Source organism: Pezoporus occidentalis, unplaced genomic scaffold, assembly GCF_034315485.1.
Source record: "Pezoporus occidentalis ecotype Australia unplaced genomic scaffold, CSIRO_AGI_Poc_V1 ctg46, whole genome shotgun sequence".
NCBI classification, from domain to species: Eukaryota; Metazoa; Chordata; class Aves; order Psittaciformes; family Psittacidae; genus Pezoporus; species Pezoporus occidentalis.
Window position 1 is genome coordinate 4122611 of NW_026915791.1, and position 19178 is coordinate 4141788.

The following is a 19178-nucleotide window of genomic DNA, read 5'->3' on the forward strand; positions in this document are numbered from 1 at the left end:
AACCATTCCCTTGTTTATAACCTGGAAAATGCAGGTAACAAATTGCAGAGATAAAATTACAAAAACCAGGCATGGCTTTTCCATTTTAAATGCCTATATAATCTTTTAGAGCTTCCTTTTGTTTTTCATTTCCTATTTTGCCCATTAAGTGCTCTGCCCTGTCCCAAATTCAAATTAATTTGCTATCCTTTCTTTCTCTGTTCCCACACAATTTTTTGATACTCAGTTTCTTTCCCTCTGCCATGTAGCCCTACTGCCTCATTCATCTCTCTGTATTTAGAAGGATGTAGCAAATTAGTTTCCTTCTCCCTTTGGTGGCCAGTAGCCTTGCTTGATTTAACCAGTGACTCTTCCCTTTGGGCATTTCTTGATTCTCTATTCTGTTTATGCACCAACAAATCCACTTATAACCCCCCACCCCCAAAACTGTCTTTAACAAAAGAAGGTAGGCTCCCCTTTGGAAAGAATTGCATATCTGTGAAAAACAAATGAAAATCTCAGTCCAACATCAGCGCAAAGTATTCAGCTGTCCAGTGAGAAAACAAAAGCAATAGACCCAAGGATCCCAAACTGGCCACCTAAAAACCAGAGGAAACATTGTAAAATTTGGATTTGAGCTTATTTGGAAAATGAACATAATACTTGCATAGCTATTTAAAGAAATCTTACATTTTGTGAAAAAACTATATAACCTCAAAAGGAAGACTAAGAGTTCAGACTACTACTATCAGACTTTTAAATTAAGCCTATAAATAACTGGGTCATCATCAGAACACTCGGTAGCTCTGTATTTCACCACAGTTAGGAGAGAAATAAAGAAAGTGTAACTCTGTCTCATGTCTAGCTCCTCAAATGCTTTAAATGAGAAAATAAATAACAGTCAAAGTCTGGCTACTTAGTGGTGCCTTAGAGGTGAGTGGTGTCCCTCAGGGATCGGTGTTTGAACTGGTCTTGTTCAACATCTTTGTCACTGACATGGACAGTGGGATTGAGTGCACCCTCAGCAAGTTTGCCGATGACACCAAGCTGCGTGGTTCGGTTGATACACTGGAGGGAAGGAATGCCATCCAGAGGGACCTTGACATGCTTGTGAGGTGGGCTGATGCCAACCTCATGAAGTTTAACCATGCCAAGTGCAAGGTCCTACACCTAGGTCGGAGCAATCCCAGGCACAGCTACAGGTTGGGCAGATACGGGTGATAGGGCTTAGTGTGAGCTGTCCCTGCCCATGGCAGGGGGGTTGGAACAAGATGGTCCTGAGGTCCTTTCCAACCCTAACTATTCTATGATTCTAAGACATTCAGAGCAGCCCTGTGGAGAAGGACTTGGGGGTGTTGGTCGATGAGAAAATGAACATGAGCTGGCTTCAGTGTGCGCTCACAGCCCAGAAAGCCAACCACATCCTGGGCTGCATCAAAAGGAGCAAGACGAGCAGGTCGAAGGAGGTGATCCTGCCCCTCTACTCTGCTCTTGTGAGACCTCACTTGGAGTAATGTGTGCAGTTCTGGTGTCCTCAACATAAAAAGGACATGGAACTGTTGGAACAAGTCCAGAGGAGGCCACGAGGATGATCAGGCGACTGGAGCACCTCCTGTATGAAGAGAGGCTGAGAAAGTTGGGGCTGTTCAGCCTGGAGAAGAGAAGGCTGCGTGCAGACCTCATAGCAGCCTTCCAGTATCTGAAGGGGGCTTATAAGGATGCTGGGGAGGGACTCTTCATTAGGGACTGTAGTGATAGGACAAGGGGTAACGGGTTAAAACTTAAACAGGGGAAGTTTAGATTGGATATAAGGAAGAAGTTCTTTACTGTAAGGATGGTGAGGCACTGGAATGGGTTGCCCAAGGAAGCTGTGAATGCTCTGTCCCTGGCAGTGTTCAAGGCCAGGTTGGAGAGAGCCTTGGGTGTGAGGTGTCCCTGCCCATGGCAGGGGGGTTGGAACTTGATGATCTTGAGGTCCTTTCCAACCCTAACTATTTTATGATTCTGCTTGTAACTTAAACCATCTTCCAAACCTGACAGCTATCCTACAGGTTACATCTGCTAAGAAACCTGTTCACAGACATCAACACTGATGGGGTCTTCTTTCAGCAGTCAAAAATCAGCACTGCTGTTAATTTAATTTAATTTTAAACTTTCCTCTTTTCAGAGATAAGAGGAGGCTTACATTACTTATGCAATGGCAATCAAAAAATGCTTTTACATACCATGAAGCGGAACTAATGCTTAGAGTCAACCTTAAAAAAATGTGGACAGCAACACTTCTTAAAAATAATTTCTAATTTTTACTCTTTTTGCTCCAGCTTTTTGAAGAGAAAGGCACTTCCAGTTTCAGTGCTATTAAAAAAATAAATAAAGACACATCATCCATCACATGGGCATTGCAGATTTACTAAATTGGTTCAGTTCCTCTTCAGTTTATTGTACTGCGAGCTTTGCTCTCCCCAAGTGAGGGTGAAAAAATAAATACCCTCCCTATATATTTTTTTTAATTTAAAAAATGCAATAAAAGAAATACTAACATGAATGGATGAGGAAAACCAAACAAGGTGGGCAGCATGTATGTTACTTGTATTTCCCAAAATGGAAATACAGGTCACAGAGAGATCACAGTCTTTATAAACAGAAAATAAATCTAAACTTTTCATCCAAACATTTGAAATTAATTACACATGTGTGATTTAAGCCTGCCACAAATACCTGTGAACTATATGATCAAAACATATAGAGAATAAAATGCATTTGGTGTAGTCATCTCTGGAATGCAAGGGACAGGAACCTGAAGTGGGCAGTGTTAACATCTGGAAGAAACTGTAAGTATTCAAAGAAGCAGATTTGTACCTTTAAAAACCTGGTTTTACATAAACAGGTTTTATGATTTGCAGCCCTTGCATTATTATTTTATTGTCACAATTCTTAACAATTGAAGCAGCTGTTAAGAATTCATTTTTATACATCCATCCAGAGGACAAAATAGACAGTTTGCCAGAAAATAGCACTCCACAAAATGAACCTGAGGGCAGGTACTTTAATCTGCTTGTCATCCTCAACCAATACACCAGCCACGTATGATAACAGTTGGCAGGACATCATCAAGGGAAAGTAATCCAAGGTCAGCTCATGAAAGAAAGCTTTTATGGGATGACAATATTACCGTAACTCCTTTGGCTGTAGATAGCATCATTGCCATAAGGAAGTTCAGAAATCTCAAGCTCAGCACTGAAATAATGATTCAAAACATGGAATTAGTACAATAAACTTCATTCATACAGTATAAGGGGGCAGACAAATGCACAAAAGCAAGGCAAGACTGCAGTATTCCAGCAGCCCTCTTCTCAAGGACATTTGAAGTATGCCTTACTGGTTCTACAATCACCAAGACAGGTAAAAAGCTCAAGAAATTCACTCAGGACTCTAGACCTTTCAAAGCATCAGCCCACCTCTAATTTTTTCTTAACTCATGAAAGACGTGTGTCTAAGGTTCAGGAACCCAATGATTACATGAGGCAGAACTGGACATCCTTTCAGCCAGCCTTAAGGCACAAGTAAGGAAAGTATGGCCTGTTACTTCACTGTCTGTGGCCAGGGAGTTCATGTTTCCCCCTCAGTGTTTTTATTGGATAAATTCACATTCTATAACACAATGCTCTCCAGTTGTCTGAAATACCTACACAGCCCCAGCAAGGAAGCTGTGTTTATATTGCATTTTACATTCTTTTTCAATTGCACTTGTATTTAATAACAACCAGAACAAAAATTTATACTTTGTAGCTAATATTTATATTTTCCACTTAACACTTTGATAATTTTTCATACTGAGGAGATATAAAATTACTTGGCAGACTGTATTCATCAACATTTCATCTGCTAAACCATTCCAGCTAGGAAGCCAACTTTCTAAGTGTATGGTGACAGATACAACACAAAAAAAAAAACCACAACAGACTAAGCAAGTAAGAAAATATAAGAGGGGTTGGGAGGAACCCCAGCAATTCAACATTTAAAGGTTTATTATTTGTAATATCTAAAATGTAAGTTTATCTACACTTCCCAAATTCCCCAAAAATCTTTCACACTACTGCACCAAGAATGAAACAGAGCACAGTCAAGAATTTCCCCTGTAGTTCTGCTAATTGACAAATCTGATCGTTTTTCCAAGTATTGACTCCCAAAAGTAAAACAATCCTGTGCTCATCAGTACCAGAAATACAAATTTTACAGGACTAGCTCAGTTTTAAGTGATGCTTACTGTGAAAAGCAACACAATTATACAGTTTGAGTTTTCGGGAACAATTGTACTGACAACAAGCAAAATTAAATGAAATAATTCTGAAGACAAAACAGCAGTAAAAACTCATTTTAATGCTGACATGTGATGGTATGCGTACATAGTGAAAAATTCAGACAACTTTACTGTACGTTGTATTTATTTGTAGTAGATTTAATAATCACTTACTCATTAACAAGGAATTGCAATCACCACCTATTTTAATACTGAATCCTTCAATCTTCTTTCTTAACCCATCAAGGATCAGATCTTCTAAGAGGAGTCTCCATCAGTTATGTGGGATTTCCGATGCTTCAGCAAGGAAAAGTGCTCAAAACTATACAGTATAAATACAATTTACTACCATTATTTAAAGGTGTGATTACTTCATTGTTGATCCTCTCAGCAAAATCACTTTGCACTCTTCCACTTTAGGCCTTTCTCCCTTTAGAACCCAATCCCCCATCCCAAATCTCATTGCTAAACTAGAGTCCTCAGATGTCCTGGGTTCAGCAGTAGCAGTCATTTTTCTCCTTCTTAGTAGCTGGTGCAGGGCTGTGTTTTTGACTTTCGGCCTGGGAACGGTGCTCATAGCACCAATGTTTTTAGTTACCACTCAAATGTTTGGTCTGGCCAAGGACTTTCTGAGCCTCATGCTCTGCAAGGGAGGAGGGAAAGCCAGGAGGAAGCAGAGACACACACCTGACCCAAACTGACCAAAGAGGTATTCCATACCACAGCACGTCATGCCCAGGAGGTAACTGAGAGTTACCCAGAAGGGCTGGGACTGCAGGGTTGGAGGAGGTATCGGTCGGTGCATGGTCAGGCTGGGGGGCAAGTTATCAGTCAGCAGGTGGTGAGGTGTTGTATTCTGTTCCCTTGTTATTTCCTTTATCATTATAATTATTGGTGGTAGCAGTAGTGATTTGTGTTACACCTTAGTTACTGGACTGTTCTTATCTCAACCCGTGGGAGTTGCATTCTTTTGGTTCTCCCCCCCCATCCCTCTGGGAGCAGGGGGAGAGCAAGAAGGGGAGGAGTGAGAGAGCGACTGCATGATTTATGGCAGACTTTGTTTAAACCACAATATCAGATTATCACACTTAATGATCACTGCCAAAGTTAAAAGATCTAATGAAAGTGTGCATTAGTTGACAAACAAGGGTATTGAAGTCCTACTGCACCTATTTAAGACAAAAAGGACTGAGCACTGTGGTATTACAAACAAGGTAAGAAAAAGATGGGGCAGAAAATAAAATTGTATTTCACGTACCCTGTGTCTCAATCTCTTCCTGTAGGTGGAATTATAAGGGACAAACCAGGATGGGAACACAGACACAAAGAACAGCATCACTTACCATTTCCTGAGATGCATACTTTGGATCTTCTGGATCAACTGACCAGTAGCAGTAATCAAAACTGAAGGCCACAGTCTTTTCTCTTGAGTCCCAAGTACTATCCAGCCTACTGTCAACCTGACAACAGAAGGAAAAAGACAGAAAGATCACTTCACTTTGAAGCTGAACAAAAAATAAGCATTTTAAAACTAACAGGAAGTTTATCTAGAATTTGTATTGTGGAAAAGGCACAGTTTATCCTCTTTATTCAATTTTCTTTGATGCTCAGTGCAGAAGAGAAATGCAACCTTCTGAAGCATTTTTACTGAAGGGTTAATTTACTACAGCTAAGGTTCTCCAGGCTGTATACAATAATTTAGTTAATTTTCACATCTATCTATTGGCAGAAAAACTCTACAAACCTCTAGATATCTCTCTGTCATTCTTCTATTTCACCAAGAATCACATTACAGAAATCGAGCCCCAAGTGAGAAAACAAAAGCAACTTTCTCACTGCACAGTTGAAAACGCAAATCTCTTCCCCCATTTCCCCTTGGCTTAGTCAAGGTTGCAAGCCAATGCTTCTGTCACTGGGCCTGTACCCACAAAAACAAACTTGACCTTTATGGGTTAATACTAATGACAGTGAAGACTTTCTAGAATAATAGTCAGAAACAGTGACTGAAATTAAGGGACTCATGTAAGTCTTTCTGTAAAATCGTGACCAAGATATTTGTAATACAACAGATAAACTTGCAAACAAGGAACTAGACGTTGTTCTACTCATCAAAGAAGGGGAGCAACGAGTCAAAACATTACACAAAATTAACACTCTCCACACGCAGTTTTGACCTAATTGGTAACATTATTGTAACCTTTGCAGTAACATAAGCAGGAAAGAAAAGGTTTGTTATAGTTTGGTACCTAAACAAACTGCTTCACTAACGGCCCCAGAAACCAGGGGTGACAGTGCTGTCTGCCAGAGTACTGGATAAAGGGTGCTGTAAGCACTGAACTCTACTGCCAGCTGGAAAGTTTACAGGGATAATTAATTTACAGACCCATCAGTTAGGCTTGTGGGGTGCTGGGGTTTTTCAACCAAGAAAAACCAAAGAAGACAGAAATAATTTTAAATTATCTTTGAAGTAAGAGGGTTTCATGAATTTTAACTTCTGCATGATTCTAAAATTGTCATCTTGAATTAAATATAAACAAGGTTTCCTTTCATCAGAATTAAGATCTTAGTAAGCCTACAGGTCATCTTCAATAGTAACACTTTTAGTGTCACGATTCAGAGACATTTTTATGCAGTTACCTTTAATTTTCTTAGGTTTTTATGCAGTTACCTTTAATTTTCTTAGGTTTTTTGCAGCAATAAGCAGAAGACAGCTTGGAGCACTGCCCTCCTACTGCAATGTGTAAAGAAAAAATTAATTAAAAAAACCCTCCACCTCAGGAAGAGCAGCCCCTGGTCACAGAGATGATGAAGGGCTTTGTTTTGAACTGCAAAGCGCACCTACCCCAGATAAAACAACATAAACATTGGTGTATAAATATTCAACACTAACTTGGATTCAAAGGCTGTCTAAATATAGTTTATACATAAAGCAAACTCACTCCCTCTACGCACCAGTTACAAACTCTCAGAGACCAAACATCCAGAAGTCAGCCTCTTTGCATCTCCAAACAACCCTCCTTGTCCCACCACAAGCAACCAGCCCCACGGCTGTGGCTTCCCCAGGATGCTGAGGCAAGCCAGAGCTTCTTTAAACAAATACAATCAAAAGCCCTCTGGGTCTGACAAGCTTCAGCTGGACTCCATTAGGCAGCTGCGGGACTGAGGCCTCCACCTGCTGAGGGAAGCTCAGGGGCCCAAATCCTCACAGCCCTGCATCCAAAGGAGCGTGACCAGCAGGTCGAAGGAGGTGATCCTGCCCCTCTGCTCTGCTCTTGTGAGACCTCACCTGGAGTATTGTGTGCAGTTCTGGTGTCCTCAACATAAAAAGGACATGGAACTGTTGGAACAAGTCCAGAGGAGGCCACAAGGATGATCAGGGGACTGGAGCACCTCCTGTATGAAGATAGGCTGAGAAAGTTGGGGCTGTTGAGCCTGGAGAAGAGAAGGCTGCATGGAGACCTCATAGCATCCTTCCAGTATCTGAAGGGGGCCTATAGAGATGCTGGGGAGGGACTCTTCATTAGGGACTGTAGTGACAGTACAAGGGCTAACGGGTTAAAACTTAAACAGGGGAAGTTTAGATTGGATATAAGGAGGAAGTTCTTTACTGTGAGGATGGTGAGGCACTGGATTGGGTTGCCCAGGAAGGTTGTGAATGCTCCATCCCTGGCAGTGTTCAAGGCCAGGTTGGACAGAGCCTTGGGTGACATGGTTTAGTGTGAGGTGTCCCTGCCCATGGCAGGGGGGTTGGAACTAGATGACCTTGAGGTCCTTTCCAACCCTGACTATTCTATAGTTCTGTAAATACACCCTTTGAAAAGGAAATAGGCAAAACATAAGCAATATTTTACATCCATGAGGCCTCTCATGCCCCTAATACTTTTCCTCTCCTTTCTTTAAAACAAGCACCTGTATTCACTACAAAAATAATTATAATGGGAAAAAGTAAATAATTTAACTCCATTCCATTTTTGCCTGGGTTTCTCTTCAAAACCTAAAGTATTCTTGAACTAGCAATTCAGAACAGCTGAATTGCTTGCAGACATAAAGAAAAAGGAGAAAAGAAATGCAAAATGCATCCATCTTCCAGGATCCCCACTGTAATCTCATGGTTCGTTTTTATTTGCCTTTTGACAAGAAACATGTTTGACAACACAAAATTGCTTTGCTTCTATTCTGTTAATTTAGTGAAGGGCCACAGGAGCTTTAAGTAGTTCAAGAGCCTAAACCAGAGGGCTGGTTCCCATGCGTGCTGGCTCCAGAACTCTCAAGGACAACAGCTACATTCAGTTTATTCTTACAGCTCTTGGTCTTTTACCAAGGCCTGAAGTGTAGCTGAACACATTTTGCTTCATTTCATGCAAGTCAGTTGCACTCTGAGAGCAAGTATGAGGAGGAGGCACACAGGGAAAGAAATTGTGCAGATGTTAGAGAGATAAGCACAAAATCCTAAGCAATTTACTAACAGCTTTGAATGATGGCGCACAGCCAGACTGCAGAAGCTTTCACAAATGTAAAATACAGAAAACACAACTAGATATTACATCCCCTGTCAAAAAAAAGACCATACAAACCCAAACCAAAACAATCCTCCCTCACACTTTCACTGCGGTTTATTCTAGAGCTTTGCTGGTTTAAACTTCTCCCTTAGCATTTCATTTGGAATGATTCAATAGGCAAGCAAACACAGAAAAGAATCAGGATATCAGGATCCTTATGTGAGAAAGTGAAGACAACAAAAAAGCATACCTTTATATTTCTGATTTTTGCCACTTTGCCATCAACTTCTACAATGACTCTTCCTCCTTCTGCACTCTCTCTGGAAACAGAACATATTAAAAAATCTGTATATAATATGAAGACTTAGAAAGGTGAATATCAAATTTGTAAACCCCAGAAATTTGTGCTTACTTTGACAAACTACAAATCAGAGGTATAATCCAGATACTTTTGCTTATAAGACACTCTGTGACAGGGTGTAGCACTGGCACACCTGCAGTCAGGTACCTCAATAGTGGGCGGTGGAACTTCAGGACTGGGGTGATGAAACAGTTTCGAAGTCCTTGGTCCTTGTCCTAAATACTTTGTTAGGATTTTATTTCTGATTGAGAGTTGTTTTAACTTACATTTAGAAGGAAGTAGAGTGGAGCACTTATTGGTTATGCTTTGTGGAGTACGGATCCACATCACATACTTGTGAGCCCCAAGTGTCATCAGGCTGCACTGTCTGATTTTTACCACAAAATCCACAGTGTTTGTTGTAGTCCTCAGAAAAGTCCTTTTTAGATAAGCAAAACTGTGCTGAAATGTAAATGAACAGGATTGCTCCCTAAGTACAAAGGACCATGCACTGTCTAAAATTCCACTGAACGCAGCTGTGACTGGCTACTACAGCCAACTTCCACTTCCAAAATGAGTCAAACTAGAAAACAATGAAAAAAGGATGTGGCCAAAGGAAAAAAAAAAACAAAACACCTTATTTCTGGGCCAGCGGCATGATAGCTAAATAATTATTGTGGATCTTCTACATAGCAGGACAGAAATGAGGAAGAAGAGGTCAGTGGCCTACTTCTATGACAGCACAAAAACAAACTCTTTGGTACTGACAGGCGAAGAACAGGAAAAATATTTTTTTATCCTTTACATGTCTTCCATATTTTCCTTTGTACTCTGATACTGACAAATCTTGTAAGCTGCAGCTTTACCATACGGTTTAATTTTGATAAAGCCTGTATTTTGATGAACGCCTTTGTAAAGTTGGAAGAAGCTGCTTTAAAAATAAAATCAATTTTGTCCTTACTGCATTTTTGTCATACTGTTTGAAATTAAACTGAAGGCACAAACACTATCATTTGACATTAGCTGTATACCTATCCTCTATCATCAGGTCAGTTAATAAGATAAAACAAGAGTTAGAAAATTCAAACCCAGTTGACCACTCTTCATTCATATCCCTAGATCTGTCTTTTCTCATTACATATGTACAGACATATTTACTCCCCCACTGATTATAATTTCCTTTCACTGCCAGCTCTAATGTCCAGGCAGCAAACAGTACAACATGCCCTGCCTCTGAGGGTCTCTCTGGTTCTGTTTTCACTCCACACTTCCTGTACTAAAACAACATTCAAAACAGCATCTTAGGACACTTAAGACTTCTACAGAGACCATAAAATCATAGAATAGTTAGGGTTGGAAAGGACCTCAAGATCATCAAGTTCCAACCCCCCTGCCACGGGCAGGGACACTTCACACTAAACCATGTCACCCAAGGCCTCATTCAAACTGGTCTTGAACACTGCCAGGGATGGAGCATTCATAACCTCCCCAGGCAGCCTATTCCAGTGCCTCACCACCCTCACAGGAAAAAATTTCCTCCTTATATCCAATCTAAACTTCCCCTGTTTAAGTTTTAACCCGTTACCCCTTGTCCTGTCACTCCAGTCCCTAATGAAGAGTCCCTCCCCAGCATCCCTATAGGCCCCCTTCAGATACTGGAAGGCTGCTATGAGGTCTCCATGCAGCCTTCTCCAGGCTCAACAGCCCCAACTTTCTCAGCCTGTCTTCATACAGGAGGTGCTCCAGTCCCCTGATCATCCTCGTGGCCCTTCTCTGGACTTGTTCCAACAGTTCCATGTCCTTTTTATGTTGATCCCTGTAGCATTTGAGCTTTACAAGCCTACAGAATTTTTAAACAGATTTTCGAGCATAGACCATCCCTGTTTTGCAGATAGAAATAATGCTTTACCTTAAAGTCTCTGTACTTCACATTACCAATTTTGAGAAGCTGCCCAGAGACAGACTAAACTTAGTATCTTCTGTAATACATACTTAGACATGGCACTTCGGATAGAAAATGCAAGCACAGCTCCCAGAAGTTTTAGTTAAGCTGTGAGTGCTCAGCAGTTCAACACATCACTCACCAGAGCCCCGAGTCAGATCCCAGGAGAAAAAGGAACACTCAAAAGGGAGGGCATTTGCATTACGTACAGCTGGGTACCAAATGTTGCATTATGTACAGCTGAGGACTGAGCAGAGGCCTCATAAGGCTTCCTGAAGAACAAATGACCAAGGACAACAAGGGCCTAAGGATACAGGATGTATCTTAAGGTAGAAATTTCCAACTGATGCATTTAATCTGTACATGTGCAACTTCACAGATGTTGTAAAAAGCAAGTGTTTGCCAACACAAGTAAGTTTGGGGGCATAAGAAGCTCAGACCCTCAATAACAAGCAGTGCTCCCAACCCCACCTGTAATAATGACATGAAACTCACTGGCTTCCATCCACAAGTGTTAACACACTGTGAATGAATGACTTTATGCTGTGGATTCTCATCACCTGGTGCTCTCCCAGGCCACAGTCATTACTGAAGATTCAAGATAAAGAAAAAACTCCAAACATAAAACCTTTGAGGTACAAAAAATTCTTATGTAAAAAATTATGAACTTATATACTTACATAAAATACTATTAAAAAGACAACAGAATAAAATCACCACATCTTCTTTAACCACAGGGTAATAAGGATCCCTCACTATGCAGACAAAAAGCTCAATGCAACAGTCACAGCTTTGTTCAAGTCTCATGACAAGAAAGCCACCAACAAAGAGGGATAGAGCTAAAGTCTCCCATTGCCCTGGGTACAGATTCACAGCACCCATACCTTTATCTTAACTGCAGAGGCTGTTGCTGCAAGAGGCGGTTCCTCTTTTCTGCTCCAACCTGCCACATGTATTCCCACTTCTTTTCTTGCATCTGATCTACCAATCACACCTCCATGTAATGATTCAGATCAGCTGCGATCGGAAAACAGACACCCCAAAATAAATACTCAGTGTGCCACAGGACCAGTGAGCTTTTCCAGAGCACTGAGCGCATTGCTCACACAGTTGCTAAGCCAAAGCAAGAGAAAGGGCAGGAACACAAAGTGGTGGGATTGGAGACCAATCCCTTGTGTAGCAGTTTATGGCCAGAAAGCATTGAACATAAACAGAGCTGGACCTGCAGCCATTCCCAGCTCTACAAATCATACATTCAGCCTCCTCATAACCCTGTGTTTATATTATGCTTCATTTAGGTACAAACCAAAGAAATCTGGGAGAGAAAGCACAGCTCAATATCCACAGCCCAGGGGGCAAAGCAGACTCACAACTGTTGCAGATATTCTGACCTTAACTCCAGATTGCAAACACTACAAAAGCTCTCTCAACAGAAATAGTGTTTATCAGTACAGCACTACACAAATGTGTGCAGCAGTTTGCATTTCACTGATAAAACAATTTTTCACCCTTATGAACGGGTGTTTTGCTCCACAGGTATGAAAGCTGTATTGCTTATACTAATAAAACTAAAGTACACTCCAAAGTGTACTCCAAAATACACTTCTCTAGAAATACGTTTGACTTCTGCTGCTCAGAAGTCACAGTAATCCCGATATTTAGTTTCCCCATCCTTCCTTCTTTCCCACTTCTGAAAAAATCATGCTATGTTTGGGAAATGCCTTTCTTTGAAATTACTTTGCATGAAAAGAAGTCATCCGGACAAAGATAAAGCTGTAGCAAGACCATTTAATGGTACATGTCCCAGGAAAGACCTGGATCTTCCCAGGCACAGAAAGTTTTAGAGAAATGCAAACTCAGCAATGGGGCAGGGACACAAGTACAAAATGCAGTGGCAGGGCTGTACAAGGAGCTACAAGAGAGACTTGATGAAAGCAAAGCTGCTGTGGCAGTCCAAAGGAGATTTCCTTGTACCATTTGCTGTTCCTGTGACTAATGATTTCTCCAGCCAGCATGTAAAGTTAATGCAAACCCAGAGGGACAACAGACACTCCGGAAGACACAGAAAAACGAGCCAGGAGAAAAGAATCTCAGGAGGATCAAGACCCCTGACAGGACATTACACAGCTTGCTGGATTCACTCAGATGAGTTCAGACACAGAGTACAGAAGTGCAAAGAGGTATACAGAGCTGCGGGAAGCAGTGGGTGGAAAGAAAGGGGACAGCTGCTTATTTTAGACTCTAAGATTTGCCCCACTTCTCCACCCTCTCAAATAACAGGCACTTGGAGAACAAAGGAGCTGACTTTTGAGAAGTCGTCTGTTTATTTTAAAACCATGTACATGCACTCAAGCAAAAATACTGGAGTCATTAGCAGTAGTCCTGTCATGCAATGAAACAGCTTCTACAAATACAGACCACCAAAGTACTCACCAATCAAACATAGCAAAGCCGATATATAGCACTTCAGTACATGAGAAATCTGAAACAACTTCCGAAAGAATTTAATTGTGTCTACTCATAAAAACTTTGAAAATAACCCTTCGCTGGAAATGTTGCAAGTACTTACACTTCCCTACCTATTCCTATCACCCACGTTAACTCCAAATCCAATTCCAACCTATACTATGACAGAGGACCTCAAAAGCACTACAGCAACAGCACCAATGCTTCCCATCTGGCAGAGATTTTTTTACTGTTCTGGGCAATTGTGTAAGTTCTGTTCCAGACAAAATAAGTTGAGAACACATCTGTTGAGAGACCAAAGCTGCAATAAGAGGAGCCCCAAGAGTCCCTGCTGCTCCGTAAGAAATGGTAGGGAAGAAGAATGCCAAAGCCTTCAGCGATTAGAGCTCCTGCACTCCAGTGACAAGCTTCTACAACCACAACTTTCCTAAACAGAGCATCCCCTCACAACACCAGCACAATCTATATCCTTATCCCTACCACTGTAATCTGTGAAAGTCAAGCTGCTAATAATATGAGCAACCCAGCTTTGGCAGGGGTTTTTAATTACAAAACAAAACCAAAAAATAATCAATCAAGTAAATTTACCTCGTTTGTTTTCAATGTTTCCCATTATTTAGAACTATCCAATACCATTTGGGGTATTTCTCTTTAAGTCATAATTGGTTTACTGTGTCTTGCAAAGAGCAGTGCACACCCAGTCAGCAATCCTCCTACCAAATTCAGAACAGATGTTTATAAATAATTTAAAAGTCTATATTGAAGCCAAGTACACAGAGTTCACCAAGACAGCACGCGGCTATACTAGACATGCTGCCCAAGTTATCTTCCAAGTCTACTCCTAACTGCACAGACTTCATTCTCTGATAATGACTAACATAATCTGATAGTCAAAATTCACCATTCTTAGTGATCACCATCATCCTCATGTGATTTCCTGATTCTCCTTTGCAAATTGTATATGGCAATGAAAAATAGGAATTTTTGGTGCAAGATGTGGTGGGATAGCAGCTAGCATGGAGATGTTTTGGATTTGTGCTAGAAACAGTGTTGATAACACAGGGATGATTTATTGCTGAGCAGTGCCCACACAGAGTCAAGGCTTTTCTGCTTCTTACACCACCCCGCCAAGAGTAGGCTGGGGGTGCTTGAGAGCTGGGAGGACACACAGCCAGGACAGCCGACCCCGACTGACCCAAGGGATATTCCATCCCACATCCATATGCCATCATGCTCAGCATAAAAACTGGGGGAAGAAGAAGGAAGGGGGAGACATTCTGAGTTATGGCCTCTTGTCTTCCCAAGTAACCATCATACAAGATGGAGCTGCTTTCCTGGAGATGACTGAAAACCTGCCTGCGATGGGAAGCAGTGAACGAATTCCTTGTTTTGCTTTGCTTGTGTGCATGACTTCTGCTTTGCTGATTCAACTGTCTTTATCTCAACCCATGAGGTTTGTCACTTTTACTTCAGTTCTCCACCCCAGCCTACCAGGGAGCAGTGAGTGAGTGCCTGTGTGGTGCTTAGTTTTCAGTTGGGGTTAAACCATGACAAACATGAACATAAGGCATTGTCAGTGGTCTTTTCGCATACACACCTACTCAAACAAACAGCTGTCTTCACTTAATCTTACCAGACTTCTGATACATATAACCATGAGCTAGTAGAGGAAGTGCAAGCTGGCCTCCTCCAGTCACAGTAAGCTCTGCAATCCTGCCCGTGTGATGGCACAGTACAAGAAGAGTGTTTCTGTCTGCACTGTCTCTGAACTCTTGTACTGCCAGAACAAGACCATGAGGCATTTTCCTTCAGCAATACATGCCAGAAACACTCCTGATGAAAGTCTTTTCATCAGTCATACCACCAGCATTTAGGGAAGCATGAATAAAGAGGATTTAAATCAAAGCTGCAGTCCAGTCAATCTGGTTTCATCCACCCTTGATTTTCCAACTGTTTACTGAGTAATAAGATAGTATTTTTGCATCAAAGAAATTCTGTGCAAATGCCATGATTTCCACGCAAACCAGAACATGGATACAGTGATCAGTTTTCATTCCACCAGGACAGAACTTCAATTTTCAACCACAATCAAATACATGACTCTGACACTGAACGCTGCAGTGCACCGTCTCTTTCCTCCTCCTTAGGTACCTCTTTGATTGTATCAAAAGCAGCTACTGCAGTAAGCCCTTAAATTCTATAGAGGTGTAAAACTTCATTATTTTGTTTAAAATTTATGCTACAGATAGAAAGATGGCAGGAAAATTTTACAAGTGCATTGCTTTTTAATGTTCACATAACGCATTGGACTAAAGAGAAAGGATTTTGGGAAATCCTACCCAAAACTTGTATAAATTCTCTGTGTACTTTGGTGGTGTCTCACCATGTAGAATCATAGAATCATAGAATAGTTAGGATTGGAAAGGACCTTAAGATCATCCAGTTCCAATATCCCTGCCATGGGCAGGGACACCTCACACCAAACCGTGTCACCCAAGGCTCTCCCCAACCTGGCCCTCAACACTGCCAGGGATGGAGCATTCACAACCTCCCTGGGCAACCTATTCCAGTGCCTCACCACCATAACAGTAAATAATTTCCTCCTTATATCCAATCTAAACTTCCCCTGTTTAAGTTTTAACCTGTTACCCCTTGTCCTATCACTACAGTCCCTAATGAAGAGTCCCTCCCCAGCATCCCTACAGGCCCCCTTCAGATACTGGAAGGCTGCTATGAGGTCTCCACGCAGCCTTCTCTTCTCCAGGCTCAACAGCCCCAACTTTCTCAGCCTGTCTTCATACGGGAGGTGCCCCAGCCCCCTGATCATCCTCGTGGCCTCCTCTGGACTTGTTCCAACAGTTCCATGTCCTTTTTATGCTGAGGACACCAGAACTGCACACAATACTCCAGGTGAGGTCTCACAAGAGCAGAGTAGAGGGGCAGGATCACCTCCTTTGACCTGCTGGTCACGCTTCTTTTGATGCAGCCCAGGGTACGGTTGGCTTTCTGGGCTGTGAGCGCACACTGAAGCCAGCTCATGTTCATTTTCTCATCAACCAACACCCCCAAGTCCCTCTCTGCAGGGCTGCTCTGAATCTCTTCTCTGCCCAACCTGTAGCTGTGCCTGGGATTGCTCCGACCCAGGTGTAGGACCTTGCACTGGTCATGGTTAAACTTCATGAGGTTGGCATCAGCCCACCTCACAAGTGTGTCAAGGTCCCTCGGGATGGCATTCCTTCCCTCCAGTGTATCAACCAAACCACACAGCTTGGTGTCATCGGCAAACTTGCTGAGGGTGCACTCAATCCCACTGTCCATGTCACCACAAAGGTTCCACAAGACTAGTATCCAACCAATGCATCATTCCCCAGGGAACATGTGCATGCAGTTGCATTATCTTATGTTACTACAACTTCTCTCAGATAAAGTATGTGGTCTTAGAGATACTGCCCACCAAAGACATGGATCTGGCCAAGTTATTTAATGACATTTTACCCTATTTTTCTTTGATGCATACAAAAAAAAAAAATCTGATCCCTTCTCCAAAACATTCTGACACTCACAAAGTATTCTGAGGACTTGGAAGGAAAAGCGTTCTATGAAAATGCAAAACATTAGTTAGAAGGCTTCCAAAAGCTGTTTTTTTCTGTTGCTGTTTAAGGCTGCTGCAATAACTGCTTCTTCATAGGCAACAAGAGAGGTGAAGGAAGAGAAGAGACAGCCTCTTACTCTGTGAAGTAAACCGCCAGTAAGCTCACTGTGAAGTAAACCTTGTGCTCCTGGGTTAAATGAGTACAGCATTGTCACATAACAGCAGCAGAAGCATTATTTTGTGTGGAATGGGCAATGGTGGCTACTCAGGACATGCAGAGTCCTGCCCTTTTAAAGAACTATAAGGTCTGTCCTTTACCAAAGCTACAAAACTTGCTTCACACAACTGCAAGAAGAATACATCTGGGAAAGGCTGCTGATGCAGCACCCTTATGAAAACACAGATGTGGCTTACGAAAACCACCTGCTAATGCCCAGTACAGATACTAAGATAAAAGAGCGGCCACCCCAATGATAGCTTACATGGAACTTTAAATAGTAGACTAGGTAAAAGAAAATAACTAATTTGAGAGAGGGGAAAAGACACCAAGATAACCTTAACAATAGGCTAGGTTACAAAACAGGATACACAAATGTTGAAACACGTTTGTTTGGGAGAGGGACCTCCTTTATAAACACAATATTAGAATCTCAACTTTTCTTTTAAAAATCCCAGCTCTTCTGTGAAAAGAAGCTTGAAATCACGAGCAATGCATAACCAATGCAGTTTGCATGGGTTTTCAGACAGCAAGTCTTTTAAGCCCAAGAAAGCTGTTTCCTACCATTGTGTACCAACCCCTAAACACACAATTTTTGGGACAGAGTTCAGCTACCACCACCTGAAGAAAGGGGCTGTCATTTAACAGAGGGACACAGAGGAAGAACACTCACTCAACCAACCAACACAGTAGATAAATGTAGATAAAGGCCTGCTTTTCCTCTAGGTGTGAGGGGATTTCAGCACCCAGATAGCAAGGAATATGTATACTAAAGAGTAAAACTGAGAAGGGTAAAGAAACAAGCTCAGGGTAGGAGAAAGACATTTCACTGAGTTCATCGTCCTGCCTTAGCCCTGAACCTTGAATAGCATGAGAACTGTGTAACAGTTCTAGGCAAGCTAAAAGGTGTTTTCTGATCTTGCCTGTTACCTGTTTTTTCCTATACTTACACCTTTATTTTCAGAGACGTTTTGGCCCCTTTGAGATCACAGGCAATTTTGTCATTTTCCTCAAAGAAAGTAGTAATTGTTTTGCATTTGAAAATCACATCCATATGGAATATATGTTGAATACCTATTAAACAAAATTATTCTACATCCATTTCCCAGAGAAATTTTGACTGAAATATACTTCTTGTGGTAATGTAAAATCTATACAGGTTTCCAATTACTTCCAGTAAAGCAGTTAATGGAGATGATAGCAATATTCCATTAACAGAGAGCTAATTTATCCAACACACTTGGGTCACAAAGCAAAGTTTAAGCAGCTCAAGAAAAGTACTAAGAAAAAACCATCACATCTACATTTAGAAACACAAAGGGAAATGAATGTTCTCTCCTTGAAACCATTGGGGTTATTTAAAGAACATTAAATACAAACAATCTTAAAGCACTAACCAAAAAGCACAGAAAAGGGAACTAAAGAAGCTGAAGCTGTAAAAACAAACTGTACTGATACTAATGATACTAGTGTCATTACACATTTGTATCAAACACATTTGAAGTACTGTATCACAATAACAATTTGAATAAAGTAGGGACATGGTTTTTTATTTTATTTTATATATAATTGGAAAAGCTTTTTAAATGTTAACCTAAATGATAACCTATGGCTATCTTTCCTCAGAATACATGCCTCTTAACAGTGACATTATGAAATTTAAGCAGCTAGTGGAGACTAAATGTTTTAGAAAGAATATGCTTGGATAATTTGTTTTGGTGGGGGTAGGAGGGAGAATAATAATCTCCAATCTGCTGTTGCTTTAATTTTGTTTTGATATGGCATTTAACATCTGTTATGCATAAGATTCAAGGAATGTTTTCTACAAAATCTGCTGCAAGTT

At 41.3% G+C, this 19178-nt stretch overlaps 1 protein-coding gene across 3 annotated transcripts in view; it reads right to left on the reverse strand.

Annotated features, from left to right (window-relative positions):
• The window catches only part of STARD9 (StAR related lipid transfer domain containing 9), a 107237-nt gene that overhangs the window by 82030 nt on the left and 6029 nt on the right, over nucleotides 1-19178 (reverse strand). For 2 of the 3 annotated variants that reach the window (XR_009967955.1, XM_062635667.1), the window contains exons 2-3: nucleotides 9029-9098; nucleotides 5623-5739 (exon numbers count right to left, since the gene is read on the reverse strand). Coding sequence is in view for 2 of the 3 variants with exons in the window: in XM_062635667.1 (XP_062491651.1) it covers nucleotides 5623-5739; nucleotides 9029-9098 (187 nt within the window). In the remaining variant the exon portion in view is untranslated. Of the gene's footprint in view, nucleotides 1-5622; nucleotides 5740-9028; nucleotides 9099-9405; nucleotides 9524-19178 lie in introns of those variants that run through there. The other variant, XM_062635666.1, reaches the window with a different exon arrangement.